Below are 18,444 nucleotides of genomic sequence, written 5' to 3'. Positions count from 1 at the left end.
TAAATATCAACCCCCATGTCACGAGATGGGTTGCCAATTGGCTCTCAGACAGAACCCACACGGTAAGATTGGCAGGCGCCATGTCTGACTCTAAACCAGTCACAAGCGCAGTCCCACAGGGCTCAGTCCTGGGAACCCTCCTGTTCGGTATATATTTCTCCGAAGTACAGGCAAAGGCGGAGGGACTGTGGCTAACCAAGTTCGCAGATGACTGTAAATTGGGTGCAGTAATTGACTCTCCAGCTGACACAGACATCCTGCAAAAGGGTCTCACAGAGACAAACACCTGGTGTCAAAGTCACGGCCTCAAGCTAAATGCCAAAAAATGCATAGTAATCCCATTTGGGAAAAACAAAGTACCTACAAACTACCACATAGATGGGAATCCACTAAGTACAGAAGAAGTAATTAGGGACCTGGGTACCCCAGTAGATAGTATGCTCTCCTTTGATAACCACATAGCCAAAATGGTCAGGAAATCCTTCTATACGGCACACCTGATCAAAAGGGTTTCTCATCTAGATCCAAGGAGGTGATTGTGCCCCTTTACTCCTCACTGATTAGGCCCATAATAGAGTACAATGCCCCATTTGGGATGTACCTCACTAGACACCTGTAACAACTAGAAAGACCAGAGAAGTACCTCACTAAGAGGATTAAGGGCCTTAAACAATTACCCTATGAAGTACGACTAAAAAAGCTCCAGCTCTTCTCAGTCGCTTACCGTCTGCTCAGAAGTGACCTATGCCTGACCTATAGGGCCATGTCAAACCCTGAACTAATGGACATGCTTCACCTCAAAAAAACGAGATCCCTCAGAACCACTCATTCTAGCGACTTGAACCTATGTACAACAATAAACAGGACATGCTGAAGGGATAGATTCCTGTCCCAGCGACTCCCCTCACTCTGGAATAGAATCCCAATCCATATTCGACAGAGCTCCTCTCTGACCCTCTTCAAGAGAAATCTTGATGAGTGGATGGGTAATCGTAAGTTCTACCCTGGGATCACTTCAGGAGCCCTGTTGACAGAGGCCCAGGTTACTAATCTAATGGTTACTAATCTAATGGGGAGGTGAAAGCCATCACTCTGTGGCTAGGCTTATAAATGCCCATGGGCAGATAGCCTAGTACTTACCTATGAACCTATAACCTATGAACAGCAAAAACCAACAGAAGCGAACACACTAAATCTAGCAAATCTGTTTAATAAACACTAGAAGAAATATATTTATATTAACTGTCAATGATCCAAAAAAAAAAAAAGAGAATGAAATTTCCACTTAGCCAGAGCTAAGCAACTGATCTTGTTTGGCGGCAAACAAGATTTGGGGAGCTTTCCTAGGGCATGACTGGATAGGGTTTTCAGCCACAAGCTAGTAGAAGACCTCGAGCTTTGTAGAAGGCCGAGTCAGAACTGAGGATTGGTTCTGAACCCTACCAGTTAAGACTGAAGGCGAGATAGAACAACATCACATCAAATTTTTGTAAGACTGAGGAACTTTATAAAGTCTGTCCATCTTCTTAGGGTTGCAAGTTGAATGCCCAGCATATTGCAGTCAATATCAAAAGAATCTTCCAAATCTGGCAAAAGAGGAGGAATAACAATAGTCTTGTGGAATTCAGCTTCTAATAAATCATAATATTTTTTCAAAGATGGTGGAATATCAGACTGTTCCCTCTGAAGCATCTTATTCCTCCCAGAAAGAATTTCAGAAAAGGAGAATTTCTCTACAAAAGAGTCTGAGGAAACACTTTCTTCAGATTCAGAATTGGATACTTGGAAATAAATTTAGAAGATGCCCTTGCCCAATCCCTTTCCTCATCATTGGATAGGGAATCTTCAGAAACTGAGGGCACAGTCTTGTTTTTCAACAAAAAAAAAAAAAAAATCAGTCACTCTTTAGGGGCTTTAAAGACTGCAATAAACATTGAGCCAATCCAATAAACCCTCACTTATTTACAGAAGTAGAGCCTGGGGAAGATAAATGTTTAGTTTTCTGTCTCATTTTTTACAGATTATCCCTGTAAGGGGAACAACTTCTGGATAGCACTTCACCCCGAGGAACACGTCTTGGCTACAGAGGGATGCACTCCTCGTTTCCTCCTTAGAGACTGACAAAAGTAGCTCTGCCATGTCCAGCAAGAGCAGCTGAACAGCTGCACAGTATTTGGCTAAATCTCTGGTCCATGGTGGCTGAAGAAGCTACAACAGAGGGACCTGGAGAAAAAAAAATTAATGGTCTGCATAACCAGTAATGGCTGCAGCAGGGGTCACCTACCAGTAGCTGAGGCACAGACTGAGCCTGCTGTGATGGCAAGGGCTCTTAGACATTTTCTTTTTCTTTGGACAAGGGAAACGTAGAACAGTCAGCCTGGTAAGCTACTGCATGGTTCTGCTGAAAAAAGAGACTGATTCATGGCTAGAGCAAGACAAGTGAGTTGGTGAAAGGTAAATTGTCAAAAGTAGTATTCACAAGCAAAATACACAATGACACTCCCAAAGCACACTTGTCCCCAAAATAAAAACAGTATGACCCACAAAATAATCATAAGTTTCTCCACAAAAAGTTCTTAAAATAAGCATAAACAGTAAATGTTAAAGAAGGTAAATGGTCTGTCAGACCAGCCAGTCTTATGCTAGTCCTGTAAAACAGATTAAACACAATAACATCTCCAGTTTGTCACATAAATCAGTATACTTCACTGTAAAAATAAAAGATTTTGGAAGGATGTTCCTCAGACAGAGCATATCTGTCCAGCAATGAATGACTCTAAGCTGACTGTCAGTCTGTGAGGTCCGCAAGAAGAGCTCTCTCTAAGACTGGCAAGAAAGTACAGAAGTTTTTGGCACCCAGGCTACTGGTTTTCTCCATTAAGAAACTCTTGCAACCAGCAGCCTCAGCACATGTGAAAGGAGCCCAAGGTTTTTGGAGACTGGCCAGCTGTTATATCCTTGACAGAATATAACTCATACAGCTAAGGATAGTGCAGCAGTGATGATGATAAACATTTAGTGTTATGTGATCTGTTGTGGGTCATCAATTCATTATGTAAAATCATGTGGTTTTAGATGTCCTGACCACAAATAACTGCATGGCAGTTAAATGAGATGCAATTAAATACAGTGGAGCTAAATAACAGTAGAAGAAACAAATAGCTGATAACACCTATGCATCAGAGTGGACAAGAAATTAACATTCAAACTTCAGTTAAATGCTACATGCAAGACTGAATCTACACTGTCATACTGTATATTGCTATTCAAAGGGTACAGATACCATTAATAGCTATCTTTAACTGAGAAATATGTTGTGTACTTGAATTTCCATTGCCATCTAAACTCATTATCAAAGAATAAACATAAAAAGGATAAATACAATTTAGACATGCCACTATGATTCCATACCTGTAGGAATCCCTCCTTTAGGAAAAACTAAGAATGTCTAGTCAGAGAGACAGCTTTCTACAGAAGGAAGGATACATGATTTTATTATATAAAACAAACAGAAATAAAGAACTGTGTAAAAATCTTGGGCTACTGAAAGATGAGAATTTTATCTTCCAACTGTCATCTAAGACTACAAATGATGGAGCATATACCACTGACTCCATGAGATTGTTTTATATGTAGAGAAGCTAGTAGTTGAAATTTGCTGGATATAGAAATAAGAAAGACAGAAAATGGTGAACAGGAAATATAACATCTAAAGTGGCATAAAAGCACTTTACATCTCTTGTACTTGCAAGTTCTGAATTATGTAGCAATAGTGTATGCCTTTCTCATGTACTTATGAGTTATGTACCGATTCTGTATGTATGTCCTGCACACAGAGTATACAAGGAGTCCCTACTATGCTTGACTTCACACATATAACACTTAAGTATTTATGGCAATGTTTCTCTATATAACATGGCCCTGGAAGTATGCCACTTGGTATTCCCGGTCAACAAATGTTAAATAAATAAAAATAATAAATAAAATCTCACTATTCAACACTTCAATTAACAGTACAGTTTCAAAACCCATACTGAGGTTTTATAGTGAGGCTGACCTACACTAGAGGATGAAAAATTTTAACTGAATTATAAGATAAAACTTGATATGTGTTGCTGTTACATTATTCCAACTCTATGACAGCATCACTTTAGTATGAAGAAAGATGGTTTGTTCAGACACTAATTTATACTTTCTATTATAAATGCATATTAAGTTTTTCTTGGATTTCTAATCTTAGATGACAATAAAATACTGCATCTAGTAATTTGTAGTGTGATAAATCTCTGTCTTGACGCAAGTATGGGAAACAAGGTATACCAAGAAGTGGTTACTGAGAGTGGTTCAGCTATGGCTATTAAATAAAACCAGGTACTGTTCATGGGCAGCAATTATTTAAAGAAATAAAAACTTTTCTCTGAAGTTGTATGACCTCAGAGTATGAACATTTCAATGGCAAGGATGTCACTGTCCTGCTACCCTACCTCTGTAACAGTGACTTTTCTTGTTTTGTTGCTAATAACTGTACATTACTGTTGTGTATCTTCTTTACAGTCTAATTTAGTTTTTTTACTTAATTGCAGCTCTCACTAGTTTTATATTTCCATCCCTTTTTTCCAGGCTGAAACTGAAATTGATCAGCTGTCTTCAGTGCTTTACATCAGTTAAAAAAAAGTTATGTACTCACCATAACAACAGATATGTGTTGTCTGTTTCTGTCCTTCTTCAAAGCATGGGTCTCGGATCCAATCTTAGATCCAGCCTTGGCTATCCTCAAGCTTTGGATCTGGTGCTCAGGCTCCTCCTCCTACCCATAATCCCTAGCATAAGGAAAAGCTACCTCAGATCATGTTTGCCCACTAATAAAAAGGGGATTTAAAAATTATAAGGGTATCAGTAGACAAGTAACTTAGGTAAGCCTAAGCACTGTACAATTAGTAAGAAGAATAAAAATGAGAAAGACATGGCCTTCAGGAGCCAAGGAGAGATCAGCTAGGGCTGTCTCAGAGAGGAAACATAACAATAAAAAATGTCAAGTGGGACAGTGGGAGGGTAGTTTAGGAATGATGGAAAAAGACAACACAGATCTATTGTTTTGGTGAGTACATAACTTTTGTATCTGTTGTTGTCTTTTCATTTGGAGCAAGGAATCGCTGGCATGGACTAGTAGATTCCAGGAAGGGCCGGTGATGAGCCAAATGTCCAAGTACAGTAATACTCAGAAACCCTGCAGTCATAGATGAACTGCCATTACTCCCATACACTTGGTAAACACCCAAGGAGCTATGGCGTGACCAAAGGGAAGAGCTCTGAATTGGTAAAGTTTAGCTCCAAGCTGGAAGTGAAGGTACTTCCTAGAGCATCTGTCCATCTTTATGTGATGATACAATCCTGAAGGCTATCAAGCACATCAGGTCATTCTTCCTCAGTAGTAGAAGAATGGACTGAACTGTGACCATCTGGAATTTTGTTAACTTCGCAAAATTGTTTAATCGACTTAGGTCCAAAACTGGCCTTAGGTCCCCATTTTTCTTTGGTACTAGAAAGAATCTGGAATAAATTCTCAATACTCCCTGGTGTGGAGGGACCTTTTGAATGACTCAATTTCTTAGAAACTTCAATATTTATGAAATGGCTTCTTCCCTTTGTGAGGGTGGTACATCAGGAATTATTTTGGGGCATAAAGAAAGAGTATGGAATGAAATAGTCTCTGATTATGATAGGCTGCATGCATTTGTTTTGAATGATGGGCATCCAGGTTGCTGGATGCAAGGATGACCACCCCCAAACTGCCTCCACAGTGTGAGAGTCTGGCAACCATTCAGGAGTGCTGGAAAGGATTTTCCAAGGAGGGACCCCTGAACCCTTGGTTTTGCAGACCACCCGATTATAAGAGTTTTCTTCTCTGCCTCAGGGTGCTCTTTCTCTAGAAGTGTCAGATGCAAAGCCATGGAATGTATAAAACCACATTCTCTTTCCTCCCTTCTGATTTCTGGAGAATATCCTTTGAGTACTAGAGAATTTGATTCCAACAGTAGATAGGGACTTGCCATCCTTCTCACTCCTTGCAGTAGGCTCTTTCTCTTTGGAACCAATCAAAATTGAACCATCATATGGACATCTTGACATGCTCTGTGAAATTGTATAGTTTCACCCAGGTGTGCTTTCTTATTGAAATGCTCATGTCAGCTGCTCTAGATGAACCCTCTGTGTCATTAGAGGTAAGGTGCATAGAGGCACTAGACAGCAAATGGAGGGTAGCCATGGAGATTGATTTTCTCTGGTCTGTAGTAAAAGTCCCTGGGAGAAAAATGGAGATTTCCTTTGTCAAATCTTTCTTTAAATGAGTAAAGTGTGCCAAATAATTAATTGCTCTCAATGAAAAGGTAAATGAAGCATACACATGGTTCTTAAACCTGTCCAATGCATAAGACTTTCTGTTCGAAGAATGGACAGAGAACCTTCCTTCCACAAGCTCCTTCTTAGTGGCTGCCGCCACTGCCATAGAACCTACTGCAGGACTCTTGATCCAATAGGGGCAGTCTTTGGGTGCAACTAAAAACTTGTTAAACATCTAGAGGTGCCTGGTTCCTTCCATACCCAGGAGGAGATCAGGCTGATCACCTCATCAGTCTGGGGGACTACCCAAGAAGTAGATGAGCCATATTCAAAAACTTCAAGAAAAACTAATTCCTCCTGAGAAGGTGCTTGGGAAGACCAATTCCCTTTCTGTTTATGAAATTCAAGAATCTATCTGAAGGAGACATCATCAAGGGGGGTATATGGGAGAGAGCCTTCTCCCTCATCAAAATCAGTGCCAGTGGTCTGGGATTCCTAAGGGAAATTCATGTTTCTCCTCGTATGCTTATGTTTCCTGTGAACCTTCTTTGTGGGTTACTCAAGGAAGGACTCAGAAACAGATATTGTCTCTCTTGGGAGAACAGACTTGAGGCTGTCAGGAAATGGCTGTCCTGACAGGGGCAGGAAGGCAGGCTGTGGACCCTGGGAAATCCTATGGGGGAGGGTTGAATCCAGCTTTGAAAGAAGACCTTTCACTAGGTTGAGACAGTACTCTCTTGAAAGTCTTAAACATCAAGCTCAACATGGATCCAGGGAGCGTCCCTGTCTGAGCCAAGACTCTCAATGATAGCTCGACCCAAAAAGCCTTTCGGCTAGGATCCAAAGCTGTCAATGATCTTGAACTATCAAACACTGATGCCCCCAGAGGAAGGAAAGGCTCCGAAGACCTTTGATCCAATTCTAACCTGTTGGAGTCAGCGATGACTGTTCAGTTCCAAGACTGTGACTTTGTCAGAGAACTCACTGGAGTCTATGAAGTATGAAGCCTCAGCTCTGATGCAGCTCTACTCTAGGCAAGAGGATAAAATACTATTTTGAGATAAAAATGATGACAGAAAAACTATTACTTTTTTAAACTTTGTACAAGAAAAAGAGATAAACAGGGTAGGAACTGTAGAATAAAAGCTAAGAGGGAGAGAGATAAAAAAGGATGAGGTACTTATCAAATAAAATTCTTCTTTTAAGCAAAAATTACTTCTAAGTACCAAAGACCAGTCAAGTGCTGATAATAGCAAACAAGATCTGAGGTAGCTTGCTCCTTATGTTAGGGATTATGGGTAGTGGAGGAGCCTGAGCACCTGCTCCAAAGCTTGATGATGGCCGAGACCAGATTTGAGATTGGATCCAAGACCCATCCATTGAGGAACTGGTGGAAAACAACATCAGTTCATATTAAAAAAAATATATATATATACATATATTGTTAATTTATAAATGAAAAAAAAAATATTTCTAAAAGCTTCATTAAGAGGTAGCAGACTGAATTATATTCAGATCACTAACCCTCCTTTCTGTTACTTGCATGCAATCATTTATTACTGCCTTACAAAGCTTAGTTTCCATTTCTGTTCCCAGCTGTGTTGCCTTTTGTGTGGAGTCTGCGCATCTTACTTGCATGTGTATGGGTTTCGCTGGGTGATCTAATTTCTACCCACATCCTAAGATGCTGAATTAGTTATCTTCCAAATCTCCTGTTGGCATGGGTGCCATGAATTAGTAAGTATGTTTGTGCATCCTGCAATGGGTTGCAGCCTCACACAACAATAGTTTTTTGGCCTTATAACCACTGAATGCCTTGACAGGGTTTGGCAGCCTCTGGAATGGATTAAGTAGAATTTCACAGAGAGAATGAATGAATGATCCTGCAGAAATTAATTGTGGTTGATTTCAGCATTCAAGATTGGAGAAAGACTCCAATAATTTGAAAATGTATACAATGAAGAGAAAATACTAAGTCTATAAAATTTAGATATGTGGGAAATGTAGCAACACAAGCTCTACAAATAACAGCTGATTAGTTTAGTAAGTAGAATAAGCCCAAAATAATGGAGGATTTGACCCTATGCTGCTGGTGACTAAGGCTTATCAAACTGCCAGCACAACGGATGAGGGATATGAAGCATTAAAGGAGGAATCAAGAAGCAAAGTACCTGGTCACTTATCTTGGCAAGGCAGTAAGGGTTAGATCTCTGAGCAGCTGCCCACTAGTGGCAGACAAAGGAGACTGCTGTTAGACCAGACTCAAGTTTCCATAAAGTCCAGCACAACTTGTACAACCTGGAGCTAGTTTTGCAACACCACACCCTCCATTCACTTAGCATCATTATACATCTGGAAATGGCAAGGAAATATGCATGCACTAAAAGGGAAATTCCATCCATTGCTTCATGACTGTTGGTAAAGGTTCCTGGATGACACTGCCTTCCAAGGCTGCAATAGCCTAGTATTGCAATGATACTGACCAAGTATGTGGAATCAAGAATATTGGAATTGCAAAAGGGTTGTATACTTCTGTCTTTATGTAAAAGCTCTACTTTTTATTACTAGAAATAAGAGACATCACCCAAAGCAGCTGTTACATTTTAAGCACTGCTATTAAAGAATGCATTTAATGACATTATTTATGAATAAATGCAGATGTGTATTATAAGAATATTGAAAACCACTGATAAGGAACAAAATAACTATGACTAACAATAAATAAGCCAAGGTTAACATACCAATTTTGATAGTTTGCAATTTGTTCCATTTGGGAGTTGGCATAATGGTTAAGGTAGACCAGCTTCTCTAAACAAAGTAATAGCCAAATCCGGAGTTTATTCATGTATAAAAACAATAAATATGAAGCGCTTTTCGTTTGATCGGTGATACAAACTTCTTCAGATAAAAGTTTTTTTGCTCTCAGGCACTATTTAAATTGATGAAAGTCATGTGATTCCAATAATTTAAATAGTTAATTACTTAGTTAACTCTTTAAAAGATAGATTGCATTCTAAGTAAAAAACACTGAAGCATACCATTTCTACATAGAACAGCCAAAGTAAAACAAAATGTTATGACAATAATAAAGCAAATTCTCTTTTGAAAAACAACAACCAAAAGGTTTCATATGCTCAAAAAGTACTGCCCAAGTGTCCAAATTTTCAAGCCCCAAGGACACAGAACCACAATCCGGGCAAAACCAACAATCAACATTCATACAACACCAGGGGCAAGGCCAAACAGAAAAGGTAACGTCTACTGATGTAAACGAACATTGTTCTATTAAAACACAATGCCGTATTTTACAGAGACACAAACTTTAAAATTTACAACTGCGCAGATATGACAATTGAAAGAGAATGAATTGAATTAATGTCTAATGGGTTATCATTTGTGCCTGCACGTCATATGCATTTCGCAAATACTTTATTAGATCTGAAATGTTATATTAGGAAAGTGAATCTAACTGTATTACTAGGTAATTCAAGTAGCACAACTGTAAATTTAAGAATTCCTAGTATTTACAACCCATCAACTCATCCTACTTTAATGTTATTTGAGAGAATTTGTGAATTAGACATAAGAATGCTAAATAACAACAGTAATAATTTGAAAGAGAATAGAAATGTGGATAGTGGCCTTGTAGTCATGGACATTGAAAATTATAGCATCAAGATGAAAGAATTACTAATTAGTTCTACATATGAAAAAAAATGTGTAAATGAGTTGAATGTAGCTTATAGGCTTGTGAATTTACATTTTAATGACATGTTTATTCAGTCTACGATTGATGTTCACACATTCAATTACATCACCAAATTATATCCGAGAACACCTAAAGTATTTGGGTTACCTAAATTACATAAGAGTAATGATAACCCCCCAATGCATTTATTGGTTGAAGCAAGACATTCTATAACTTATGCAAGCGCGAAGGTAGTTGATATAATACTTAAAAAAATATATAAAAAATGAGAAACAAATATGTCGTGACTCATGGTCATTTCTTGAAGACCTGAATACATTAGAATTTAATAGAGATTACAACTTCCTGACCATTGACATCAGAGACTTATATACCTCAATACCCCACGTGGAAGGTATCGAATGGGTGTCAGCCCACATGAGGAAAATGGGAGGTAGTATAGAAGAAACTAAATTCATTGAAGAACTACTGGATATCCTTTTGTCTTACAGTTTTGTTTCATTCGATAATGAGAAGTAATGTACCTACCATAACGTTCCAAGTTAGTTGTCTTCTCTCACCTTCTTTCTTGCTGGATGGGTTCGGAGCCGAACCTTGGCTCCGACTCGGCCTATACTAAAGCTCGAGAGCTAATTTTACCGGCTCGAGGCAACCCTAGATCCCATGATGCTAGGTGGTAACTACCCAGATCTCGTTTGGTAGCTGATAAACAATAGCCAATTCAGTCTCCCCACTGAGGTGGAGGAGGAGAAAGAAGAACTCTCCAAAAATCACTATCTAAAGCTGTAACAACCCCAGGACCAACTGTTTGGGCTTGGAATAGTGCAAGATGAGGTCCCTTAGAAGAAGGGAAAAACCTGTCGGTCTGTCCAGGCTAGGGGGATGGTGAGCGGGACGCAAGAAAGAAGGCGAGAGAAGACAACTAACATGGAACGTTATGGTAGGTACATAACTTCTCAATGTTAAGTTGTCAATCTCGCCTTCATTCTAGCTGGATGGAACCGCGTCCCTAGCACCTTCATCCTGGGTGGCTCATTGGAACAGACTCTTGAGAAAGGTGGAACCAAAATTTGCCCTGTTTCTGGAGGCCATGTCCAATTTGTAATGTGTAACAAAGGTATGAGGAGAGGCCCAAGTGGCTGCCGCACAGATAGTGTCTATTGGTACTGTAGCTTGAAAGGCTGCTGATGTGGCTAACGCTCTGGTTGAATGGGCTCTTGGCCTAGTAGTCAATTCTTTACCTCTGAGTTGATAAATATAGGTAATTACAGAAGACAGCCACCTTGGATACCAGAAAGCCCTTTCTACTTTCTGCATAAGATAAGAATAGTTGATCAGATTTCCTGATTTGTTTAGTTCTGTCCAGATAGTAGCGGAGTTGACGATGAACGTCCGGACAATGTAGTTTTTGCTCCGCCTTGTTTGAATAGTTAGGGAAGAAAACTGGAAAAGTTGGTGTCAGATGTGACGGACTCAGGGGAGTCCACATGCTTCCTCTTACATGTCCTCCTACACGGGGGTTCACCTGACGGATCAGGAGAAACCTCGGAAGAGGAGGATATTCCCAATGGGGAAACCTGAGGCACTGGATCTCTGTGGCCGGGGGCGAGAGAGTGGGAAGAGACCTCAGCAGGCACTACAGTGGGAGGAGCTGATGGAGCTGACCGTAGGGCTGGCACTGGGGCCAGTACGCTCCTCATGACCTCGAAGGCGCCCCTATCAGGCAGGCTAGAGATCTCCAGCTCCGAAGAGCTAGGAACCCCAGCCGGCACCAACAGGGACGACTCCGAAGCCGATGTCGGGGCCGAACTCACAAACGCCGATGCTCCGAGAGGGAGAATGGGGTCGGACAAGGGCCCGATGCCACTCGCCCCCTCGGAGCCGGCAAGAAAGTCCAAGCGCCCGGATCCATCCAAGGATGGCACCATGGACGAGATCGGAGCAGACGACGGAGCCGAAGGGGGAGGTATCGGCTCCCACGTCACAACGGTCACGGCTCTGAGGAGCTCCGGCTCCGAACACTGGGGCAGAGTCGAAGGAGGAATAGTATGTTGTATGGACGTAGCCGCTGTCTGATGAGATGGGCTGTGAAGCATTTGGGCCAGTGCCTGAGACTTTAATAGTCTGCTTACCACCCTCTCAAGGTCATGGTTGGAAAGCCTGGAAGACCGAGAGGAATGGCTCCGATGGCTCCGCTCCGAGAGTAAAGGTGACCTTGGAGCCAAATGGATAGATTCCAGAGATGGAGATCTGGACCTCTTGCGTGTGGAGGGCATCAAGGTTGATGGAGCCGATGGAGCTGTAGACACGTCGGCTCCAGCCAGTGCCGACATTGAAGATAGAGTCTTAAAGGTATCGGCTCCAGCTGGAGCCGATGCAGGCAGCTGCGATACAGAGGTATTGGCTCCGGCCGGAGCCGATAGTGTCGCAGAAGGTGAGCCACCATCCGAAGGCTTAGAGCTCGGAACCGACGGTTTAGGTGGCTTCGAAGGCTTCCCCGGCACGGACTTAGCCGGGGAACCTTCGGGCTTTAATAAGCTTCTTAGGATCAACTTATTCCTGCGCTCCTGCAGGACTCTTGGGCTAAATGCATGGCACACCGAGCAAGAGTCCTGCAGGTGCAGGGGTCCCAGGCAATAAACACAAGAAGTGTGACCGTCTGTCAGAGACATCTTCTGACAGCACGGGTCACACTTCTTGAAGCCTGAGACCTTTGTCTCCTTCGACATATTGTTGTCGAAAGGAAAACAACAATAGTAAAGATAGAAGAAAAACACACACACACACTCCAACAAATAGGGATACAGGGATACTAAAGGTACACTCACACAGCTAAGAATCCCTGTGAGGCAACTAAAAATAAAACAGAAGGGCCTAAGGCCTAACCTAGGGTGGGGAGTATGACTGGGATAAGGGATAAAAATAGGAACTAAAAATTTAAAATAACCAAAAAACTAGCCTATTTAGAAATTATATATTACTATACTAGGGGAAAACTAAGTAGAAGACTAAGATTTTAGTGAAAATTACTCACTAACCTGTGAGCCGGTAAAAAGAGCACCTCGCTAGCGAAAGCGGCAAATGAGATCTGGGTAGTTACTGCCTAGCATTATGGGATATAGGGTTGCCTCAAGCCGGTAAAATTAGCTCTCGAGCTTTAGTATAGGCCGAGTCGGAGCTGAGGTTCGGCTCCGAACCCATCCAGCAAGAATGAAGGCGAGACTGACAGCTTAACATTGAAATTTATCATCAGAAAATCGGGGTTGCAATGGGCTCACCTTGTGGTGCAAGTTTTACGAACATGGTGTTAGCCCATTGGGAAAATGAATATATTTTTTACAACATTAATATTAGAACTCAAATACAGAATTATACCCTATTTTTGGATGACATTTTTATTATTTTGAAAGGGGACCCTGAATCTGCTGACACATTAACTCAATATTTGAATAACATTACTCAGTTTTTGTTTTTCACTAGCAATTTTTGACACCGAATCTATAGCATACTTAGATGTGGACCTGACAAAAGATAGAGCTTTATCAGGCTATAGAGCAAAAATTCACCAAAAAATAACATATTCGAATACTTTCTTGCATTTCACCAGTTCACACCCCTACCAACAGAAAAAATCAGTTGTCAAAGGACAACTGGTAAGGGCAGCAATAATGCTATCTTTAGAAAACGATTTTGAGGATGAGTGTGAATATTTAAAATCAATGTTTTTGAAATGAGGTTATCCAAGTGGGCTTATAGTAGAACTAATTAAAGAAGTTCAAAGTAAAATGAATGCAGGAAGGAATATATCAACCAATTTTGAAAATAGGACCCAGTAGAGAACCATCAGAGTGTACATCTACATCCTTTATTAGATCTGAACTATTCAATGTCAACAGCTTAGATATTAGTTTTGAAAGGAATAGTAATAGTATTCTCATGTACAACATCACTTTCATACTAACTTCAGTTTACAGGCTAGGGAAGTTCAAAAAATTATAAAGTAAAACTGGACCTTAATGGGTACAGATAGAGAAATTTTAAAGAAAATAGGTGACTATCCAACAGTTATTTTCAGGAGGGGGTTTAATTAAAAAAAAACTATGTTGAGAAACCATTAGGTAATTTGACACAGAATATAGGGATGTTGAAATGTGAAATGTGTAATTTCTGTAAGCACATAGAGATAGGTAATACATTTCAGGTACATAGTAACACATGTATATATATATATATATATATATATTTTTTTTTATATATATATATATATATATATATATATATATATATATATACACAAGAAATATAACTTTAATTCCAAACTAGTGGAGTACTTAGCCCAGTGTCAGTTTTGCTCCGTTTTTTATACTGGAAAAGCTGAAAGAAAACTGAAAGAGTGTATATACGAACATTTATATTGCATTAACAAAAATAAGATGGAAAACGCACTGGCAAGACACATCAATCAGTGTCCAACACATCATTTTAAATTTAAGGTGATAGATCAAGTACATACAGATTTGAAGAGTGGTCCTACTAATATTTTACTAGAAAAATTAGAATTACTATGGATTTTACGGACAAATGGTTGTATGTACCCTGGCTTAAATGAAAGTTGTTCGATTCTCTGCTTTCTGAAGTTAAAAAACTTAACCAGATGTGGCAAGAAACAATGAAAAACAAGTTGAATGGAACAAGTAAATACATGCATTGTATATAATTAGTCATACCAATATGTTTTGACATGTTCATTGTACACCCTTTTATAGGATGATCATTTTAGTGTTACGCAACTGTACATATTTTTATTTAAGATGATTATTTCATAGTCTGTCATGACAGTTTATTTTGTTTTACTTTGGCTGTTCTATGTAGAAATAGTATGCTTCAGTGGGTTTTACTTAGAATGTAATCTAGCTTTTAAAGAGTTAACTAAGTAATTAACTATTTAAATGATCAGAATCACATGACTTTCATCAATTTAAATAGTGCCTGAGAGCAAAAAAAAATTTTATCTGAAGATGTTTGTATCACCGATCAAACGAAAAGTGCTTCATATTTATTGTTTTTATATGTGAATAAACTCCAGATTTGGCTATTACTTTGTTTCCAGAAGCTGGTCTACTGTGCTCAAATAATAGTTAAGGTGTTTACCTTAGAGACACAAGGTGCAGGGCTTGATACTCATATGGGATAACTAGTGAGGCTTAGAATAGCCCACAAGGGCAATTAGCCAAGTATGATCCTATGAAATTCTGTTATAAGTGCTTTTATTCTTTTGCATGAAGCTTTGGTTACAGGCAGCTGGCTCCAGGTTGTGATCATGAAAATCATGATTTCTAATTCTACCTGAATTCAAAAATTAGTTTAAAGTTCAAGTCTTACTTAACATAATCAGTTCTGTGGTTGTATGTCATGGGAAGAGACATTTCCCCTGCAGTCCCATTTGAATGACTGCAGTCCACATACAGATATACATATAAACTCTTACCTTAAGATCTGGAATTCCGTATCCTTGCCTTAGTGTGATCTGAAAAATATCCAGACTGCTAATGTAAGCTGATAAGCGTGAAAGGCTTTGTTTCCCACTGCCACCTACTCCAACCAACAAGGCATTACCTCTTGGAGATTCTAAGATTCGATTAATTCTACAGATATGAGACATGGCATCTTCAAAGAGAACCTAGCAAAAGATATACATTTCTGAATTATGTGAAGACAGAATAGAATATATGGTATTATGTGGCATTACAAAGTACAGATTCATTCAAATGAATGTTAATTACTTTTACTTACCAAATTCATAGCAGCATTGACTTCATTATAAGCATCCAGTGCATCAGTCAGAAGCTTATTCAGCGATGGCCAGCTAGACACTGGAAGGTATTTAGGTTCTCCAATACCATGTGCAAAATGGCAGTATATGTTTGGCTTTGCAAAAAGAATATTAAAGTCAAGATCCTGCACAAGAAAGTACAATTTAAATAATTAATAAGGCTTAAGTAAAATGAATGTTATACACGCAACAGTTTGGTAAAGCAATTTAGTACAATTGTGGGTTCCCTTTACACTAGTAATAACAAGAAGGTATGTACTTACCATAATGTTCCATGTTTGTGGTCCATGATCTCGCCTTTATTCTTGCTGGTGGCTCAGTTCCGACTCGGCCGCATACTAACGCTCGAGAGCTTTCACTGGCTCAAGGCTACTACCTATCCCAAGATGCCTAGCGGCTGTTCCCCAGATCTCATTTGAGAAACTAATCATTAAGTTATGCCAATCAGTAAATAACTATAACAGATGTGCTGCTCAAAGAAAAACATTTAAAGGCATGAAGGGAGTCAGGCAAATGACAACCAATTTTGTAATTTCCTCTTGATCCTCCAGGAAGGGGGGAAGGAAGGGTGCGATGCAAGAATGAAGGCGAGATCATGGACAACAAACATGGAATGTTATGGCTAAGTACATAACTTCTTTATGTTATGTTGCCCTATCACGCCTTCATTCTTGCTGGTTGGGACATCGTCCCCAGCACCTTCTTTCTTGGGTGGCCCAAGGGAATAAACTCTTCAGAACAGTGGAACCAAAGGATGCCCTGTTCAGGGAGGCCACATCTACTTTGTAATGAGTGATAAAGGTATGCAAATTGACCCATGTAGCAGTAACGCAGGTTGAATCCAAAGGGAGTCTAGCTTGAAAGGCCGTGGACGTGGACATAGCTCTAGTCAATGTCCCTTAACATTTCCTGGCAGCTGCTTATTATGTGAGCTATAGACATAAGTGAAGGTATCTGTAAGCCATTTTGACAAGGTGACCTTTGAAACTGAAGTACCTTTCCTACTTTCTGAAAAGGACACAAAGAGTTGGTCAGATCTTCTAAATTCTTTGGTCCTATGTCAGCAAAAATGTAGCTGTCTATGTACACCCAATTGCTGGAGCTTGTATTCTGCCTTGTTGCCATGATTAGGGAAAAATATGGGCAACTCGATAGACTGATTTAGATTGGCCTCAGAGCAAACTTTTCACAGAAAGAAAGGATTTGTTCTGAGGGAAACTCTGTCTTTGTGGAAAATCAGATAGGGAGGATGGAGAGACAGAGCTTGGAGTTCTGAAACTCTCCTAGCAGAGGTAATGGCGATCAAGAAAATTGTCTTCCAAGTTAAAAACTTCAGAGAACAAGAAGAGGCTGGTTCGAATAGAGGAAGAGTCAAGGACGATAACACCAAATTGAGGTCCCACGGAGGTGGTGGTTCCCTTAAAAAGGGTCTTAACAGGAATGCACCCCTAAGAAAAGCTTTGCATAATTTATGGGACATTACATTAGAACCCATATCTCCTATGTGGTAGGTAGATATGGCAGCCATTTGTGCTCATATTGTGGCTGTTGTGGCACCTTGATTAAAAGTTTCTGTTAAAAATTCCAGGATAGCAGATATAGGAGCTGTAAAGGGATCTATGTGTTTTTTGTCAGCCCAACAAGAAAATCTTTTCCATTTGCTTGCATAAAGTTTCCTGGCTGTATTCTTGTGTGATGAAACCAGAATGTGTTGCACTGCCGGGGATAGTTCTGGAAGCCTGGCTAAGATGGGAAGTGGAGTAACCAAGCAGTCAGCTTGAGGCTTCAAAGCGAGGGGTGGAGCATTCCTGACTGATGAGTCAGAAGATCCGGTACTTGGTCCAGGATCCAAGGATCCTCTTGAAGATGGGGCCAAAGAAAGGGGAACCATATTTGACGAGACCAGTAAGGAGCAATGAGAATTAGCCTGCAACTCAGTGATCTGGCTTTCTAGAGAACCTTGGGGATTAATGGAAATGGGAGAAAGGCATATAGTATAGAAGTCCCAGTGCCAATCATGAGTAAGTGCATCCCTTGGTGACTCCCCCGGAGGGGGAAATTAGGGCAAAGCAGTTGTTGGATTTGGAATTGATGGGCGTGGCAAAAAGGTCGCAGCAAGGCTGGCCCCCACTTGCGAAAAATTTGGTTTGCAACTTCCTGATTCAGGGACCACTCGTGATACATAAGAATAGCTCTGATCATTTTTTCTGCTATTACGTTGAACTTCCCCCAGAATGTGCATTGCAGTCAGAAAGCAGTGAGAAGAAATCACCCATTGCCATACTCTTTGAGCCTCCCGACAGAGGGGACATGATCTGGTTCCCCCTTGTTTGTTGATGTACCATACCATTGACATATTGTCTGTTTGGAAGAGAGTTCTTGAATGCTTGCAACACCAGAAGCATTGCCCAAAGCTCTAGGACATTGATGTGCAAGTGGTACTCATGTTCCTGCCAGATCCCTTGGACAGCCTGTCCCAGATAATGCCCCCCCCACCCTACCTGGGAAGCATCTGCGGTCACTGTAGCTGCAGGCTGGGGAAGAACAAATGGTCTGCCTATCG

General features: G+C 40.3%; 1 protein-coding gene across 1 annotated transcript in view; it reads right to left on the bottom strand.

Moving 5' to 3' along the window:
• Window positions 1–18,444, bottom strand: part of LOC122800226 (dynein axonemal heavy chain 17-like) — a 17,083,451-nt gene that overhangs the window by 4,553,405 nt on the left and 12,511,602 nt on the right. The window contains exons 54-55 of the mRNA XM_044069720.1: window positions 15,842–16,006; window positions 15,537–15,728 (exon numbers count right to left, since the gene is read on the bottom strand). Coding sequence (XP_043925655.1) covers window positions 15,537–15,728; window positions 15,842–16,006 — 357 coding nt within the window. The remainder of the gene's footprint in view (window positions 1–15,536; window positions 15,729–15,841; window positions 16,007–18,444) is intronic.

Source organism: Protopterus annectens, chromosome 4.part0, assembly GCF_019279795.1.
Source record: "Protopterus annectens isolate FY-2018-M chromosome 4.part0, PAN1.0, whole genome shotgun sequence".
NCBI lineage: Eukaryota > Metazoa > Chordata > Ceratodontiformes > Protopteridae > Protopterus > Protopterus annectens.
Note: the sequence above shows the minus strand (reverse complement) of the source record. Positions and strands in the feature narration are given on the sequence as shown.